Source organism: Hemitrygon akajei, chromosome 10, assembly GCF_048418815.1.
Source record: "Hemitrygon akajei chromosome 10, sHemAka1.3, whole genome shotgun sequence".
NCBI classification, from domain to species: domain Eukaryota; kingdom Metazoa; phylum Chordata; class Chondrichthyes; order Myliobatiformes; family Dasyatidae; genus Hemitrygon; species Hemitrygon akajei.
The window spans coordinates 56136141-56156480 of record NC_133133.1 but is presented as its reverse complement, the minus strand read 5'-3'; the positions used below and the strand labels follow the sequence as shown (position 1 = coordinate 56156480).

Below are 20340 nucleotides of genomic sequence, written 5' to 3'. Positions count from 1 at the left end.
ATAGTCGCAACCCTCCAGTACTTCGGAACCTCTCCCATCCCCAAAGATGATGCAAAATTCATTGCCAGAGGCTCAGCAATCTCCTCCCATGCCTCCCACAGTAGCCTGGGCTACATCTCGTCTGGTCCCAGTGACTTATCCAACTTGATACTTTTCAAAAGCTCCAGCACATCCTCTTTCTTAATATCTACATGCTCAAGCTTTTCAGTCCGCTGTAAGTCATCCCTACAATCGCCAAGAACCTTTTCTGTAGTGAATACTGAAGCAAAGTAATTATTAAGTACCTCTGCTATCTCCTCCGATTCCATACACACATTTTCCATTGTCACACTTGATTAGTCCTATTCTCTCATGTCTTATCCTCTTGCTCTTCACGTACTTGTAGACTGCCTTGGGGTTTTCCTAAATCCTGTCCACTAAGGCCCCTTCTGCCTCTCCTAATTTCATTCTTAAGCTCTTTCCTTCTAGCCTTATAATCTTCTAGATCTCTATCATTACCTAGTTTTTTGAACCTTTCATAAGCTTTTCTTTTCTTCTTAACTAGATTTATAACAGCCTTTGTACACCATGGTTCCTGTACCCTACCATCCTTTCCCTGTCTCATTGAAACGTACCTATGGAGAACTCCACGCAAATATCCCCTGAACATTTGTCACATTTCTGCCGTATATTTCCCTGAGAACATCTATTCCCAGTTTATGCTTCCAAGTTCCTGCCTGATAGCCTCATATTTCCCCTTACTCCAATTAAACGGTTTCCCAACTTATCTGTTCCAATACCTCTCCAATGCTATGGTAATGGAGATAGAATTGTGATCACTATCTCCAAAATGCTCTCCTACTGAGAGATCTGACACCTGACCAGGTTCATTTCCCAATACCAAATCAAGTGCAGCCTCTCCTCTTGTAGGCTTATCTACATATTGTGTCAAGAAACCCTCCTGAACACATCTAACAAACTCCATCTCATCTAACCCTCTTGCCCTAGGGAGATGCCAATCAATATTTGGAAAATTAAAATCTCCCACCATGACAACCTGTTATTATTACACCTTTCCAGTATCTGTCTTGCTAGCTGCTCCCTGTTACTATTGGGTGGGCTATAAAAACACCCTGTGAATTATTGACCCCTTGCTGTTCCTAACTTGCACCCACAGAGACTCTGTAGACAATCTCTCCATGACTTCCTCCTTTTTTGCAGCTGTGACACTATCCCTGATCAACAGTGCTATGCCCCCACCTCTTTTGCCTCCCTCCCTGTCCTTTCTGAAACATCTAAAGCCTGGCACTCTAAGTAACCATTCCTGCCCTTGAGCCATCCAAGTCTCTGTAATGGCCACAACATCATATCTCCAAGTGCTGATCCACGCTCTAAGCTGATCCGCTTTGTTCATAATACTCCTCGTACTAAAGTAGGCACATCTTAAATCATCGGTCTGAGCGCCTTCTCTATCATCTGCCTATCCTCCCTCTTGCACTGTCTACAACCTTTCTCTATATGTGAGCCAACCGCCCCTTCCTCCATCTCTTTAGTTTGGTTCATACCCCACAGCAATTTTAGTTTAAACTCTCCCCAATTGCCATAGCAGACCTCCCCACCAGGATATTTGCCTTGGGATTCAAGTGCAACCCATCCTTTTCGTACAGCCTCCTGCCCCAAAAGAGGTCCCAATGATCCAGAAATCTGAATCCCTGCCCCCTGCTCCAATCCCTCAGCCACACATTTATACTCCACCTCATCCTATTCCTATTCTCACTGACACACGGCACAGGCAGTAATCCCGAGATTACTACCTTCGTCAAGGTAGTAATTACTACTCAACTTTCTTCCTAACTCCCTGACCTCCCCCCTTTTCCTACCTGTTATTTATCTATCTATCTATCTATCTATTTATTTATTATTTCTTTCTTTTTGTATATGCACAATTTGATGTCTTTTGCACACTGGTTGATCATCTATGTTGGTGTGGTCTTTCATAGATTCTATTATGGATTTATTGTGTATACCCACAAGGAAATGAATCCCAGGGTTATATGTGGTTACATAATGTACTTTGATAATAAATTTACTTTGAACTTTGCTAACAACTTCACTTGAAGTACAAAACTTTCTTTTGGCCCTCTGAATTCTTCTCAGTTCTCTTCATACTGTAAGGATTTTAACTGATACCTTGCTTCAAGTCAGGAGACCTCGGGTTAGTTTTTGTGTAGCTAACAAAGCCAGGGTTTTAGACATTCAGTTGGACAACACGTGTTTATGTGGTATGTGATTGACTGTGAAATCCGATCAACATTCATTCACTCGGCTCTGTCTACATAGCAAATCTCCCACAAAGGCCACTTTTAAAAGGGATTGAGTTCCATGATCATTTGGGATCTGTGAAATTCTGACTCAGTCTGAGTTGCTGCAGAGCTTCAGTTCAATCTGCTTTTGCCATGCGCAATAAAGGTACTTACTTGTACGTCTAAAGAGGTATTGCTTTTGTAATTTTTCCACGTATGGGTGTCCAGACTGTAGGAGATATAGAAATGATCAACAAAGTAATGTCTAAGGATATGTCGTGCTCCCTGGGTAATTATCCCATGAATCAACATAGTTTTTTTTAAATCAACCTGTGAAGACATGATTAAAAGTCATTAAAGAAACTGAAAGATGCATATTGTCAAAATGTTTTAAATCCAAACAAACTATTTATGTGGACTGCATCAGCAAATATCTATGATTCATCATAAGTTGAAGAAACAAGTGTGGGTGTAAGACATCTATGTCTAGGAATTCAAACACACCGTGATTTCTTTGGTTTTTGTTACTTAAAGAAAAGCTGTTCCTTGAAGTATCTTCTCAGAGCTCATAAATTCTGTATTTTGAAGGGTGATCTTTGAAGAATGGAATTGCTTTTCTACAAACACACCAAGTATTTTTGGGAGTAATATTAAATTTATTGATATGAGTAGGAACGCAGCACTAGTGCCTAACCACCATGCTTGTGTTCCCTTGCATTACTGAGTGTAAAATGCTTAGAAACAAAATGGTGTATGCTTAGACACATTAGACTATCAGTGTCTGTCAGGACCATGAGCATTTTGTGTGGGTGCCTGCTACTATAATTAGGTCAAAGTAGACAGAGAGTTGAGGTGGAGAAATAAGGGGTGAGAGTCTTGCCAAGATCGTCGGCTATTGGGCTGGGAGGCAGGTAAAGGGGCTGGAGCATTGGCCAGCCACTGCAGATTGGTTTAGAAGGATTTATTTTAAAGGGTCTCTCTGAATTGGTTGCTGCATGGATAGGTCTGAAGGAGATCCAAATACATTATTTATTTATTTACCGATCGCTTCAAGTGCCAAGATCCTAAGGGCTGGGAACTGCATGTATAGCTGCCTTCCAAATCAATGAAGCAGTCCTCCAAAGTCAAGTCAAGTCCAGTCAAGGTTATTGTCATTTAACTACATATGTGCATGTAACATATATAACTATATAATGTAAATAGAAATGAGACAACATTTCTTCGAACCAGGGTGTAAAGCACAGAACTACACATAACACACATAGTATATGATAATTTATGAAGGTAAGGATAAACTCCGCAGATGAATCACACATAAATAACAAACTAAAGTGTGTTAATATTAAATATTGTAAGGTATGGAACAGATTAACCAGTGACACCTCGAATGTGATGTGGCAGAGTTCAGAAACCTAATGGCTGGGGGGGACGAAACGTTCTCATTCCAACTGTTCTTGTTTTTATGCATCGTAGTCTCCTGCCTGATGGTAGAAAGTTAAAGAGGATGCTGGATGGATGGGTGAAATCCTTAATAATACTAAGGTCCCTAATGGATGATAGGGAGACCCCTACGACCCTCTCAGCTGTAGGGACTTCTAGTCTGACGCTTGATTGCTCTCATACCAGATGGAGATGCAATTTGTCAGCACCTTTTACAGGTTCTCCTGTAAAATGCAGTTAAGGGTGCTCAGCTGTAAAATGCAGTTGTCATCAGCTGTCTGTGAATGGCAGGGTCATTCCCCTGCTCTGGGACGTTTGCAAAGGTGCTCAAGATTTAGACACTACTATGCATGTTCAAGCTGTTCCATGCATTGCTGCATCATGAGCTGGAAGAAAACCGCGACTCACACTGAGTTTCTTCATTTTTCATTGAAGTTGAATCACAATGGACGAAAAATGCTTACTTCTGTCAATAAATGTTTACTTCCTTTAATAAATGTTACCGTCTTAAGCTACACAAAGAAACAAAAAGAGAGCATTTTTGTGCAGATAAAAGCCTGTAACTTACATCATTGTTCTTGCAATGTATGGTGGATCAGCAAATACACAGTAAAAAGGAATCTTGGGTAATAAATAGTTCTTTTAACAAATTAATCAGTTCTGCTGCATGTACAGTGTACATTGTTCTTTCTCCTGTAAAACTATCGTGGCACTCTGCATCAATGAACCTGACTTCTTCAAACTTCCAATTTCAAAAAAGGAAAACATTTTGTCTTATTCTTAAAGTAAGCAGTTTCTTTTAGCTGCAGCCACTAGGATCATTCGCATATCAAATTAACAATTTGATATTATGTGTTATCTATAATAGCAAGTTGGAAAGATTTGTGATGAATTCAGGTTGTGGTTGCAGGTTCACATAATAGTTTAACCATAGTTAAATAAATAAATATAATCCGTATATTCTACTGTCATCAATTTTACCTGAATCCATGGTCGCCCTCCTTTTCCTCGCCACGCATTAGTAAATGCAGAATTATGCAACCTTGCTAATTGAGGTGCCCAGCTCCCTATAAAATTCAGAAAAGAAAATCTTAGCTTCTTTATCAAACCTTCTGTAACTTGCTAGTTGGAGAAAGATCATGAAGTAATGTGAGATAATCAGCTGACTTTTAAAGAGATACAAGTGACATATAATTCAATTTGTAATTTGAAGCAGAAATGGTCATATAACATCATTACCAACTCTGACTTGTTAAATGGTGCAATTACAAAACAGAAGCAAGATGATAGCATTGGTGAGGGTATGCTAATGCAAATATCTTCGAAAGTAGATAGCATATGGAATCCTGGGCTTCATCAATGGATACCAATTCTGTCTCTCAGATATTAAGAATAATGTGAAAGCTTTTGAGAAGTTTCCCATTTGATTTCCTACAATGGTTCTAGGGAATAAGGCATTGCAGTTACAATTACATGACAGAATGTTGCTACAGCTCGTTAAAAATCGTGATGGATTAAGGTCGGGTGAATAGAGCGAGGACGTCCTCATTAGTAGATTCAGGGGCAAGTGACAGAAATTTAAAGTGACGGATAGAAAATAGAATGGGATGAGAGGAAAATGTTCTTATTCCAGGAGCTGGTATCATCTGGATCTTTTTAGCTATCTGAAGACCCACACTCAATGACAGCTTCTTCCCCTCTGTCATCAGATTCTGAACGGTCCATGAACTCATGAACACTACCTCACTGTTCCACTTTGGAACTATTTACTTATTTTGTAGTTTATAGTATTTTATGTATTTGGTCCATGCTGCCCCAAAGCAACAAATTTTATGTCTTATAAGATAGCAAACTTGATTCTGATTTTGTTTCTGAACCTGAATATGGATTGCAAGATATTATAAATAACTTTATCACATTTAATTCTGAAATAATGATTAACAATGATTAAAAACCATGTAAAGAGAACACTGATGTTAGTTGGCTTATTCTTCCAGTGAAGCTGGATGATCTTTCACAGGGATAATGCTGGTGAGATCTTTCATGAGGACAAGGACCACTGTAAACTTTGTGCCTGAGGTCTTAATTTCTACATTCCTTTTTCCTCAATTGACCAAGGACTATGCTGACACAGTGAGGGTGTTGAATTCCAACATCAAGCTTGGCTTTGCTGAGTGGCAGTTTCCAATATGTGGGAAGTTGCCCATTTTTAGAATCATGCCATGAACCTTTATTAGGAAAGATCTGCGTTGTCTTGTGGGGGCAGGTTGTTTTGTTAATGTTGAGTGTAAGGCTCACATTCTCATCTGCTCAGGGGATGAGTCAGCAGTGACTTGGAGCTTGGCATCTGTACAGGCACAAACAAAAGAAGTTTCTGTGCAATGCAGCATATCAACTGAGATTCAGGTGATTATGCATTTGCAGTGCAGTCACCTGAGGTTAAACTGCTTTTCATTAGTTCTGAGTCACCCACTTTCTTTCTGTAAACACCATTACCATCTCACTTCCCACCCTGCTGGAACAATTCAATCTGGTTAAAAATAGAACTTTAGTGTTCACTGACCTATGTGGTCAGAAGCTGTGAGCTGCGTATCTGCTATTCTTCCGTCTTCAAGACCCAGGGGCTCTTTGCATTCTGAAACATGAATAACACTGTCAGATTAATTACAGTCTGCATGCTGAACCATTGTGCTGCTCTATGCCTTTCTTGATGGGAAACCAGATTCAAAATGTGATTTAAATTCATTTCAGTGGCTTATAAATGGGAATTGTCTCCCCTCAGAAGGGAGGTTTAACATCTCTATGAGAGTTAGCTTGAAGATTCTGGGAAAACCATGTTTTGCTAAATAACTTGTTAATACCACTAAACATTGTAGCTTTAGATTAGAACACCTGTGGATAAAATTGTATCCTTAGTTTTAGTTTTGATCTTAGGCTGATGTTAAGTTGAAGAGTATTGATCAGGAAGGTACTGTAGTGTGGGTAATAAGAGCTGATAACATTATCCTACATCAACAGGCTGGTAATGCCTAGGAGAAGAACATTCGTTGTAGTCCCATTAGATAACTACCGGTAATCCATTTGCAAACTTCTCCACTGGCTTAATACATCACTCTGGGAGAAAGCAACATGGTCGTCTTTTGTTTCGTCTGAATGAAAACTTATGGTACATTGCCGCAGCCTTAAGAGGGGAAAGGAAGATCACTGTATAATATCAGAATCAACAGAAGTCTTTAAAGTGTATGTACTGTAAATTATATAAAAAATTACTGCTGTTGAAAACCAGAAATAAAAACTGAAGATACTACACAGAACACTCACCAGGTCGGGCAACATCTGTGGAAGCAGAAACAGTTATCATTTCAGGTCCATGACCATCAATAGAACAGGAAGGAACCTGGAGCTGAAATTTCAACTGTTTCTCTTTCCACAGATGCTGCATGATCTGCTGAGCAGTTCCTGAGCAACAAATTGAAAAGGAGAAAAAGTTTTGGGGAATACTATGTTTACTCAATCTCATTCTTACTCAGAAAATGATACAATGTGTTAATTATTTTAACATTTTGTTATTTATCCTAATTTGTCCCCCATGCTCATGACTAACAAGAGAAATTAATACCCACGGGAGTTATAGACTAGGAAGATGGCTCGCATCCCTTTCTGCAGATGTTCAGCTGTCTCGCAGTCCAAAAGCCAGTAGCCCACTTTTGTTGGGTTCATTTCAATGGTTCCAAATAAGCCTGTGATAATTAGCACATTAAACATTTTTATTTAATTAACAAATATAAAGGACAAAACTACAAACATCAAGAATACTTTGCAATAACACAATCATATTGCTATTTTTCCTCCCTCCACTACCTTCCTTCTCTTGTAGAGATTTACTTCTCTTTTGAGTCTAGATACGGTACTCATTTCCCTTCACCAACAGACCCAGTTTGCTTATTATTGAGTATTTATTGGGTAATGTAGCAAAGGTTGAACCTACTCTCTGTTAATATTTGTGTTCCTTTACCCTATTGGATTCAGAATTGTGATGATCAGTAGAATCCTGGGCCAATTTTATTTCTTCCTCTACACCTTGTCATTTGGGCACCAGAAGTCCAGTGTAACCTGAATTTCTTTGAATTGATACCAATACGTAAAGTTTTCAAGTCATGTGGATCATTAATTTCTTTCACTTCTCCTAAAGTTCCTAAAGTTTCAATATCAGAAATCTGGGAATATTGATAAAAGAGATAGATAGCAAACCAAGTTCTCCAAAACTTCAGTACTGGTTCATCAGATCGTTTGTCTGATTCAACATACTAAATGAAATCTGATGTTCTGGGAAGAGAGTGAAGAATCTGTTGTTAGGGAAATAACACAATTTTCTGTCTAATCCAGGAATGTTGACATTTATGTGGCAGATTACACACATAAATGTATAAATGTGTGTAATAAACTGTGTAAAAAACACAGGGTATATCAGTGCACAGTGTCATAAGAGATAAGGGGGGCATCACAGAGTACAACTAATATGATAGCAATGACTTGAAGGTTAGATGTTATGTTATGATGCACCCACCAGGCAGTAACGTGTAAACTCCCATCCTGTGCATTTTGGCTCTTTTCATTATAAAAGGCTGTCCATGGAAATGCACACTGTAAATATCAGCAGATCCATCAATGCTTAGCAGATACCAGCGAACTAACCGATTCTGTGCCATTACCAGGCCTGGTAGTGTTTCTGCCACATGTCCATTGATCGCTACAGGGGAAATCAAGGTAAGAATTAAAGCAATGTTACTGGATGGATGCTAAGCTACAGCTATGATCAATGGTTCAGCAAGTTAAAGACTTTCAAAAGCTCACATTACTACTATTATGTCTTTGACCACCAGCAAGTTAATTTACTGCCATTGAATTGGATCGTCAGAGTTCCTATCACTCTGGTAGAGTGCATGCTCCAATTTTTTCAAAAAACAAGGAGACTGGCCCTCAAGGTTGGGCAAGTGACAAAATCTGAAACATTACTATGTTTTTTGGTAGTCTGCTCAATGTTAGGAAAAGGTTATCCTTCAAGGTACCCTATTGGCAAGTGCATACAAAAAATTAGTTAAATGCATTTATCATCCCTTCTTGTAATAATTGAGTTCATGTGGGCTTTGAAGGAAACGTATCGGATTCTTTTGAGTATATTTGGGCTCCAGTTTTCTGCCAATCAATGTCTTGAGAATTTTTCCTTGCACATACTTTATTTTACTTTAATGCTTGGCTGATGTTTAACTTAATAGCTGTTAATTTATTCTATAATCATTGTGTAGAAGTGTGAATAAAAATAAACCAAGAACGTATGGTAAAATAGTTTTAATTTAAATATTTTCTTTCAAAAAGACATTGTCAATATTCCTAAAAATGACAATGAAAATACAATGAATATGGGATAGCTGAGACCTTTGGAGAAATCCTGTGCTTTGGCAACTAGCTTTGCACTGAGATTTATTCCCAAAAAATACAGTTTTCTTAGCCATGATTCCTTGTGACAGTGGTTTGATCCATTCTCCTGTGCACCATAATCCAATGGAGATCTTTGCAACTTCCAAGCTATCCCATGTTACTTAGTTCTTTATAATATGAATCCTATCATGGTTCAATAAAAACACTATGGCACTGAAACAGGTCGATTACATCCATGTCTTTTTGCTCATCTACACCAAGCCCTGGTGAAAGGAACCCAAGATGCCAACTGTTTATTCCTCTCCTATTGAGTTCCTCCAGCACTTTGTGTGTGTTGACCACATCCATGCCTTCTTGCCCATCCACACTAAACTCATTTGCCTGCACTTAGACCAGGGGTTCCCAACCTTTTTAATGCCATGGACCAGTACCACTGAGAGCGTGGGGGGGGGGGGGGGGCCGTTGCCTGTGGACCTGAGGTTGGGAACCCCTGATTTAGACTACACCTTTCAATGCCTTGTCTGATTCTGTGTCTGTCTAAATACGTCTTAAATGTGTTAACTGCATCTGATTCTACCTCCTCCTCTGGTTGAGCATTCCAGTTATCTATTACTTTCTGTGTAAAAATAACACCCTAAGATTGACATTAAGATGCCTTCCTGTCACTTTAAACCTAGGCTGCCTTGTTTTACCATGGGAAATATCTATGCGTCCCTTCTATGCCTGACACATTCTTAAATACTTCTGTCCAATCACCCTTCAGCATCCTCTGCTCCAGATAAAACAACCCAGCCTCTCTAATCTTTCTACATAACTGAAGTCTTTCAATCCAAGCAACATTCTAGTAACTTTCCTCTGTATTCTTACCTGCGTCCACTGGAAGGATTCTAAAAAACAAATGCTGAGGGGAGTTACAATGGGGTCTACTGACTTGAAGAAGGTGGAACTCAATCATTTGTCTAGTTTAGTGACTGCGTAATGATGCAGCCAGTTGAAGTAAGGATGAGTTAGACAATCTACTCATTAACAGTGGCAGGAAAGGGGCAGTACCATAGAGGAACGCTGTCTCATTCAGCTGTATCTTTGTATGGTTTGAATGATAGTTAAACTTGATTTAACTGTGAGAAACTGATTAGACTGCACTAAAGAATTAGGAAAAATATATACTTTCAACAGTCATCTTAATTATAAAATCAAGATAAAATAATGATATAGTTTATATAAAGTAATTTGACAAATGATCTGAAAAGGTTGATAACTTTTTTCATCTTCTTTCTTATTCTCCTCTGTCACTCATTGTGCGCATGATTCGCTTGTTGTGCATGCCAAGTATTTTAACCCTCACCATTTGCAAAATAATGAACTCGAATAACTTTTTGTTAAAAAGTTCTACCTTTGTATGTAAAAAAATTCAAGATTCATTTATTTGTTTGCAGATTACATAATGACTTTTGATATTTCAGAATATTCTTTTGTTAATGTAAATGAAAACTAAAAAATGATAACTAAAATGGAGTTGCAAGCTGGTCATATTAAAATGGGAATACATGTTTATCTGTACCTTCAACCCAAGGAGGTGTGATTTATTTAGAAAGTACAGTACACTAAAAGCTGTGTAGCAAGCAATGTACAAATCTATTCATTTGTTTGGCTACTTGGTCATTAATGACATCATAGCTTTGAGATGTCAGGTGGATAGTGAGGTCAGCTGAGAAGATCATCGGGGTCTCTCTTCCCGCCATTACAGACATTTACACTACGCGTTGCACCCGCAAAGCTAACAACATTGTGAAGGACCCTACACACCCCTCATGCAAACTCTTCTCCCTTCTGCCATCTGAGAAAAGGTACCGAAGCATTCGGGCTCTCACAACCAGACTATGCAACAGTTTCTTGCCCCAAGACATCAGACTCCTCAATACTCAGAGTCTAGACTGACATCTACATCATTTATTATTATATTGAAATTTGTCCTCTACTGTGCCTATTGTCTTGTTTATTAATTATTGTACTGCACTGCACTGTTTTGTGCACTTTATGTAGTCCTGTGCAGGTGTGTAGTCTAGTACAGTTTTTATGTTGTTTTATGTAGTCTAGTGTAGCCTTGTGCGGGCTCACATAGTCTAGTGTAGTTTTGTGTTGTTTCCTGTAGCACCAGGGTCCTGGAGGAACGTTGTTTCGTTTTTACTGTGTATTGTACCAGCAGTTTATGGTCGAAATGACAATAAAAAGTGACTTGCCTTGACTTGATTTGAGCTTCATGCCTCACAGCAACAGACAGTAGAAAAGATGCTTTTCTCACCACTATGATTACTTGTAATTACAGGCACAAGAAGAATTTACAACTTCTCAGCCCCACAGGATTTTCTGTCAATGAGATTAATTTGTGGCTGATTTGCAACCCATTCTATTTGTCCAACACAGCCCTGAAAATCTTAATACCTTTAGCAATCTATAAACATGAGAAATGGGAGCAGGAGTAGGCCATCCAGCCTTTCAAACCTATTCCCTCATTAAGACATTGTCTAAATTTTAATCAGTACCATTTTCCAATGCTCTCCCCATATCCATCAGTTCCCTTATGTCCAAAAATCTATCACTTTTTTGAATGAACATTGGCATAACTACCACCCTGAGATACAGAATTCCAAATTGAACTTTCTGAGCAAAGGAATTCCTCTTCTCTTCAGTCTAAAACTCTTATTCTAAAACTCTGCCTCCTTCTTCTTACTCCTCAGCCAGGGAAAAAAACCCCTTGCATCCAGCCAGATAAACTCTGTAAGGACTTTAAATATTTTAATAAGATCTCATTCCATTCACCTGATCTTTAGAGCATACCATCCTATTCAATTCAATCGTTCCATCTATAACAAACCCACATGCCAGGAACAAACTAGTGAATCTTTGCTCCACTCCCTCTATGTCAAGATCAACTTTTTCTTAGCTGAGGAACAAAATTTTGCATCACACTCCAGATGAGGTATCAGTAAGGCCCCATGCAAATGCATTAATACAGTATATCTTTGCACCCATTTCAAATCTTCTGGTAATCCATCTCAGAGTTAAAGTTACTCATTTCTACATTTTTGGAGGATAGAATTTTATACATTTGTAAATATTTCATAACATCTGTCTCGAATGGGCTTGCTCTGATTGTCAGGTCAACGTCTCTCATGTGCAAAATGTTTCCAAACTCTAAAATCCTGAACCTAATCCCCACTTAGGCCTCCAAAATGTCAGTGAATATAAACCCAGTTTCTGTAACTGCTCGTGGTAACCTTACATTTGATGACATCAAAGTTCTGCATAACTCTCAAGAATTTTACATATTTCTCCAGATATGATATAACCAGGACTTTGCATAGCTTCCCTTTAATTCGACCCCTCAAGGAATAAAGTCTAGTATGGTATTTGCTTACTAAGAACTTACTACGTGATTTTATACTTTGTAGTCAAGGATTTTGTCAGGAATAAGACAATCACTCTTTCGCAAAAGCTGAAATCAACTGATGGAATCTTACCATGAAATTTCATACTGTTTTGAAACACAGTGCTCTCTCGTTTGAGATAACATGGAGAACTGCAGAACGTATGGATGTTATCTTCTAAGTACCAGCTTTTGGTTTCATCAAAAGTCATGAAAAGCAAAGAGAATTCCTGAATCTTTGATATCCCATGTGAGATCTTGTGCAACGTCCCTGTTTTACAGATGATCAAAGGACCAATCAACCCTGTGTGGATGTCTCGTTCCTGATTAGAAGAAACAACACAATGTGACTCTGATATTGTAGCCCGTGCCATTTAGTTAGTTTGGCACGTCATTGGAAATTCTGAAGTGAAGTAAGCGTTTGTTAATAGAGGATGCTGAAGTTTAGTTGAGTTAAAGCTAATTCAAGGGACTGAAGTTGAAACTTCTTTGAATTCCCCCATAAGCACAAGCCAGAAGACTAACTAATATAGTCTGCAATGGAATTAAACAATAAACTTCTTGCAATGGTGGATGAACTTACTGGGTTGACATCTGAGTAATATGACCAGGCTTTGCAGTCAAATTCCTTATCAGTGGGTGCTGATCCCTTTGTTACACGCCAAATGTATTTCTTTGTTTCATTTGGATTAACAATATTTTCTTCCTTTCTTGGCCAGTCTTTCAACTCTTTCTCTTCAAATACATATTCATTTGGTAATTCACGTGGTACACCATGAGCGTGAATAGAAAAGGGTCTGGAGGCCATGTTCTTGAACTTCACCTATGTGAATAAAATTTTACGTCAAGAATTAGAGCAATGACATTTTACTCAGAGTTTTCCTCTGTTACACTTAATGCATTTTTCAAACAAAAAGAACACCTTATTCATAGATTGCGTTCTGCTTTCTTGTAAAATGATCATCTAGAATGATCTCCCTTTCTTCTGAATTAGCACGTACATTACAAAGGCTTGTCGTGCCGAACAATATTCACAGCATGACTCTCTTATATTTGTCCTTCTTTTAAAGAAGGTCCACAACTTACGACTGAAAATTCATTTAAGTCAAGTCTCCCGGTTGTAGCTTCTTGGCAAATATTAGCCATCATTCTAATTCTGCTGTTGCGTGCTGATAAAAACTCAGAGCATTGACATTAGTGCATGATTATTATCTGGATTAGGCATTAATAAGTGACTGTTCTCTGTCTTCATTTTGATTCTCATTAAATACATCACTTATTCCTCGCACTAAGTTACCTCTCTACTTCATTTCTTTTTAAGACTTGATGTCACAGCTGCAGGCTTTCGATTCTTGGAATTCACCATGTTATTTTCAGTATGATAAGATCTGATAATAATTTTGGTACTTAGATGGATCTAGAGGATCAATGCATTTGGAAATAATAAATTTAGTTCATATTGGTTGAACCAAACAGCAAACAGAATAATCTCATGGCTGCTCATGTACAGAATGTAGAAACGGCACTGGGAAACTTCATATGTTTGGGACATCTGCATCTTTATAAGTCTTCCCACATTTCCTGTGCACTTAGGAGCTACAACAAAAAGTAATGGTTGGTTGATAGTGTTCAGCTTTTTATAAACAGGTAGCTTTATACAAGCAGTGCTCTGACAATATTAAGGCAGATTTGATCCACACCTTACTTAATCTGAGCTGAAGAGCTGAAGTTTGTTGCTTGGGTGAAACTGTAAACAGATGATTAGTAAGAGGTACTAAGAGAATGAGTGCTGGAACTGGGGAGGAAAAGCCATAGAGGGAAATGGTTCAAAACAGAAGAAAGGACTTTTATTGCTTTATTAGTATTGCATGGACTGAGGTATAGTGAAAAACGTGTCCATACAGATCAATTCATTACAATGGTGCGTTGAGGTAGTACCAAGTAAAACAGTAACAGAGTGCAGAATAAATGTTACAGTGCATAGTGCAGTGCAGGTAGACAGTAAGGTCACAGCGAGGTTGATGGATCTCCTGAAGTTCAGTTTAATGTTCAACTCAATCCTGAGGCAATAAATGAGCATTAAAAAAATCTCACTCACAAATCTACACATTCTTTTTTAGCTATTGACTCACCACAATTATGTCATTGATCTCGGCACTGATAACAGGTCCAAGAATGCCCAAGTGCTTTTCGTTTTCTCCACGGATCACAGGTTGTTTGAACATGCTGTCTTTATATTGGATAAACACTGCCTTCTTGAATTTACTGCCAAGTATTCGCCTCTGTGATTTCTGTTTCCAGCTACATAACATTGGCACGTTAAATATGATATTAAGGTGATGTTATTTACCTCAGTTCAAGGCATTAATGACTGTAGCTGCAATTATTTCTATAAAATATCATAAATATCCTGAGAGTAGCTGCAATACAGTTTTATACATGATAGATAACATAACTACCCAGCTCATATTTAAAATACAATTCATAAGTAAACTTTATCAACCTTTCTACATACCTCCTTGAGTTCATGTTTTTACCTGATTTGATTCAGTGAATCTGGGGTCTTTAGCCCCAAACAATCCATAATCAAGATGACCACAGACAGAGTTCTCTACAATTGACTGTAGAATGGAGTTTAACAACTTAACAGCTTCCAGTATTACATATCAACATATTTAATAAATAAGTTGAAAACAATTGAGTTTTATTTCTAACTAACCACATTTGTCCATTAGCAGATTTCTCTGATGCAAACACTTACATCTTTATTAATCATCTGGTGGAATGAGTCACAGTCCATCAATCTGAGCACAAAGATAAAGGACTGAGAAAATGCTCCATTGCTGAATGTGCCACCTTTTGGTTGAGGTTTTAAACTGAAGCTCCTCAAGCTTGTTCACAAGGATTTTAAACATCTCAGACAGCTTGGAAAACAAGAGCTATTTTATGATGCCTAGCCAATGACTCCCCCAGCATCATTAAAAAGAAATTACCTGCTCATTTTCAATTTGTTGTTTGAAGGAATTTCTAGTGTGATGACTGGTGGCCACACTTCACACGTTGCAATACTGACCACACTGACACAGAATGTAGAACTGTACAGGACAGTACCGATTCTTCAGCCCACGATGTTGTGCTGACTTTTTACCTGCTCCAGGATCAATCTAACACTTTCCTCCCGCACAACTCTCCAATTTTCTCAGAACTTCTTAGATGTCTCCCATGCAGTCTAATGCCTCTCTAATGACCCTATCATCACCCCAGCAGCTATTCTCTGTATTAAAAAAAACTACTTCTGACATACTCCTATAATTTCCTCCAATTACCTTAAAATTGTGCCCTCCTGTATTCGTCATTTCTGCCTTGGGGAAAAAGGTGCAGACTTTACACTCTATCAGTGCCTCTTATCACCCAATATACCTCTATCAAGTCATGAAATTGCATATCTCTTCCTCAAATACATTAGTACACTGCCAAAATTCCATTGCAAAGCTCTCTTAAAAACAACCATGATCCTCTTCTGTGAATGCAAAGTATTAAAAAGCACTAAAAAAGTATAAAACGTACTTAGCCACAGAATCTATTGATTTCATCCCTTTCTTTAAATGGATCTGAGTGAATTGGGCTGCAATCACATGTTCTGATACTGACTGCAACAACTACATGTAAGGTTTCCTGAGCAGGAGCTTGTACTAACTTGTTTGCTGTATTTAGTGATGTTTCTCAGAACATGGGAAACTAACGTTCAGCAGGATAGCACAGCAACACACCTTTCATCCCACCATGACGCCAAATTGCACTGAACCCATCTTCTTGTACGTGATTCATATTCCTTCATTCCCTGCACGTTCATGTGTGTGATTAAATGCTTCTTAAATGTCACTGCCATGTCTGGTTCCTCCACAATCCCTACCACTGTGTTCCAGGCACCTACCAGTCTCTGTGTAAACAAAACCTTACCCCACACAACTCCTTTAAACTTTCCCCTCTCATCTGTTCAAGTATTTGACTTTTATACCTTGGGAAAAGTATCCTGCCTACATGATCTATGCCTCTCATCATTTTACCAGCTTCTATCAGGTGTCTCCCCAGCCTTCAATGTTCCAAAGAAAATGAACCAAGTTTACCCAACCAACACACACATAGTGCTGGAGGAACTCAGCAGGCCAGGCAGCAGCTATTGAAAAGAGTAAACAGTCGATGTTTTGGGCGGAGACCATCAGCTCTGGAGCAAAAAGGTCGAAATCGGAGTAGGAAGGTGGGGGGGGGGGGAGGGGAAGATAAAACATAAGGTAGATGATAGGTGAAACTGGGACGGGGGAGGGGTGAAGTACAGAGCTGGGAAATTGATTGGTGAAAGGAGAAAAAGGTCTGGAGAAGGGAAAACATGATAGGAGAGGACAAAAGGTCTTGGAAGAAAGGGGAGCACCAGAGGGAGGTGATGGGCAGGTAAGGAATTTATACAATCTCTCTTCATTGATCATATCCTCTAATCCAGGCAGCATCCTGCCGAACCTCTTCTGCACCCTCACCAAAGCCTGCACGTTCTCTCTGTAAGGTGGCATTTCAAATGTGGTTTAACCATCAAATCAAAGTACATTTACTATCAATGAAATTATAAATGACGGACATTGAGATTTGTTTGCTTACAGGCAGCCAACAAACAAGAAACCCGGAAAACCCAATTAATAAAAAGAAAGACCGTAGCGCAAAGAAAGTAAAAAACACACACACACATCATGCAGCCAATAGACACAAATGACAGGACCATTCAGGAAGAAGGACAAGTACCTGTCTAGCATCTTATTCAAATGATTTGCAGCAATAAATGTGAAAGCAGACTACACCATATTTTTGCTAAAGATCTGTTTGTTGAACAGTTGAAGGAAGAACACTATATATGCAATCTATGTAGAGCGAGGTACATATACAATGTATGCTACTTTATTTAGTATTTCTACCCTAATTCAACAGGACCGAACAGTTTGGATTCAGGAGGATGTCCCTAATGGCCGTGAGGTTCAGGCCTGGGTGTCAGTCGAAGCATCCTGAGTAAACTATTTGAGACTATGTTGCAAAGAAATTTCCTCTCCCAGAGAGGTGAACCCGTGGAATTCTTTGCCACAGAAAGCAGCTGAAGTCTGAGTATTAAACATATTCAAGAACGAGTTAGGTATTTTGCAATGGGTTTGAGGGATCAAAGACTAAGGGAAGAATTCTACAAAAGGATATTGAATTTGTTTACTATCAAATGACCTATTCCTGCTCTTTTTCCAATGTTTAATATAATATAATTGTATATGATATAAATCAGTAATTACGGTATATTATTGGTTTATCTAACAAGCCAAGATGGCACCAGTGTAACACAACGGCGTGGTGCAGGCTGCTTATAAAACTTTTAAATATATCTCTTTTTAATTACTCTCACTGCAATCTGCAGCATACAATTTCCCTTTAGGCAACGTACTTTTTAACCATCTTAATGAACTACCAATTTCACAATCTTCTGAAGGACATCGCGGACTTAACTCTGAGGCATGCAGGTACGGCACCTTTAAGCAGACGAAGGTATATCGCCATGGTTGGAGGGGAGGGAGGGGGAGGGGGGCTCCAAGCCAGGCTGAATTGCAGCAGGATGACAGTCCCCTCTACCCAGCATCCTGTTAGCAAATGTACAGTCACTAGAGAACAAGATTGAGGACCTAAGGGCAAAATTGCTGTATCAGAGGGTAATGAGGAATTGCTGGGTTCTGTGTTTCATAGAGACATGGCTCACTCTGAACATACTGGATTTGACAATCAGACCCAAGGGCTTCTCAATACACAGGAAGGACCAAATTGCTGATTCGGAGAAGGCAAAAGGTGGGATCTGTGTTTCATGATAAATTCTCTGTGGTGTTTCAAAGTGGTGGTTTTGCCATCCTCTTGTTCCCCTGACCTGGAAAATCTAATGATTAAGTGCTGACCGTTCTACTTACTAAAAGAGTCCTCTTCCATGATCCTGACCACAGTTTACATACCGCCAAAAGCCCACAGTAATCAGATACTTGAGAGATTAGTAGCCACCATCACCAAACAACTGATAGTCCACCCTGACCCATTTCAAATCATAGTTGGGGACTTCAATCAGGCTTGGTTGAAGAAGCCTCTGCCCAATTATCATCAGCATATAACCTGCAGCACCAGGGTTCCAAACACAATAGACCAATGCCATAAGGAATGTGTACCATTCCATGTCCAGTCCACATTTCAGAAAATCCGATCACTAGGCTGCCCTTCTCCTACCTGCATACAGGCAGAGGATAAAGAGCAAGGCTCCAGAGATACAGACTACAAAAAGGTGGTCACGGGAGGCAGAAGAGCAGCTATGGGATTGTTTCAAGTTGGTGGACTAGGCCGTGCTCAAGGACCCATCAGAGGATCTGAATGAATGTACCACAGTCGTATTGGACTCTATAAGAACAGTCATAGATGAATGTGTCCCCAGAAAATCATTTACTCTTCCCCAAGCAGAAGCCCTGGATGTTTAATGAAATCTGCAATCTGCTGAGGGCCAGACCTGTGACATTCAGGTCTGATGACCAAGTAAGGAACAGGAGGTCCACGTACAATCTCCGGAAAGCCATCTCACAGGCGAAGTAGCACTTCCAGACTAAACTTGAATCACTGAGGGATGCTTGGCAAGGCTTGAATGTTATTACCTCTTCCAAAGTGAAACTAAGCGACATAGGTGACAACAAAGCTTCACTTGCAGATAAGTTCAAAGGCCCCTGTGCTCACTTTGACCATCTTAATATAGAGGAACCTTCACAAACTCCAACAGCCCCTGATGTCCCTGTGATTTCAGTCTCTGAGGCTGATGAGAGAGCATCCTTTGAATCTGAAAAATCATGACGAGAACCCATGGAAAGCATCCAGCCCAGATGGGGTACCTGGTTAAATACTAAAGACCCGTGCTGATCAACTGACTGGAGTTTTCACCAATATCTTTAATTTTTTGCTTTGTCAGTCTGAGGTACCCACCTGCTTCAAGCAGGCTTCAATTATACTGGTGCCTAAGAAGAACATGGTAACCTCCCTCAATGACTATCACAGAGTTGCACTTACATCTACTGTGATGAAGTGTTTTGAGAGGTTGGTGATGAAACATATCAACTCCTGCTGAAGAAGTGACTGCAATCCACTCCAATTTGCAACCCTAGAACATCAGGACAGCAAAGGTGATCAGAATGCTCATTATCAATTACAGCTTAGCATTCAATACTATTATCCCCTTAAAACTAATCAAAAAACTTTGAGACCTTGGCCTCAGTACCTCCTTGTGCAACTAGATCCATGATTTCCTCACTTATAGACTCCAGTCAGTTCAGATTGGCAACAATATCTCCTCCACGATCTCCATCAGTACAGGTACACCACAAGGCTGTGTGTTTAGCCTCCTGCTCTACTCACTTATGCCTGTGTGGCTAAGCACAGCTCCAATGCCATATTCAAGTTTGATGTTGACATGATTGTCTTGGCTGAATCAAAGGTGGTGATGAATCAGCATATAGGAAGGAGACAGAAAATTTGGCTGAGTGGTGCCACAAAAGCAACTTCTCACTCAGTGTTAGCAAGACCAAGGAGATGATTTGACTTAAGGAAAAGAAAACCAGACATCCATGAGCCAGTCCTCATTGGGGGATCAGAGATGGAGAGAGTCAGCAACTTTAAATTCTTCAGTGTTATCATTTTGGAGGACCTGTCCTG

At 39.3% G+C, this 20340-nt stretch overlaps 1 protein-coding gene across 2 annotated transcripts in view; it reads right to left on the bottom strand.

The window, feature by feature from the left end:
• The window catches only part of f8 (coagulation factor VIII, procoagulant component), a 118949-nt gene that overhangs the window by 10725 nt on the left and 87884 nt on the right, over positions 1 to 20340 (bottom strand). For both annotated transcript variants that reach the window (XR_012100540.1, XM_073058335.1), the window contains exons 16-23: positions 14721 to 14889; positions 13172 to 13411; positions 12683 to 12911; positions 8290 to 8472; positions 7346 to 7462; positions 6286 to 6357; positions 4704 to 4789; positions 2457 to 2612 (exon numbers count right to left, since the gene is read on the bottom strand). Coding sequence is in view for 1 of the 2 variants with exons in the window: in XM_073058335.1 (XP_072914436.1) it covers positions 2457 to 2612; positions 4704 to 4789; positions 6286 to 6357; positions 7346 to 7462; positions 8290 to 8472; positions 12683 to 12911; positions 13172 to 13411; positions 14721 to 14889 (1252 nt within the window). In the remaining variant the exon portion in view is untranslated. The remainder of the gene's footprint in view (positions 1 to 2456; positions 2613 to 4703; positions 4790 to 6285; positions 6358 to 7345; positions 7463 to 8289; positions 8473 to 12682; positions 12912 to 13171; positions 13412 to 14720; positions 14890 to 20340) is intronic.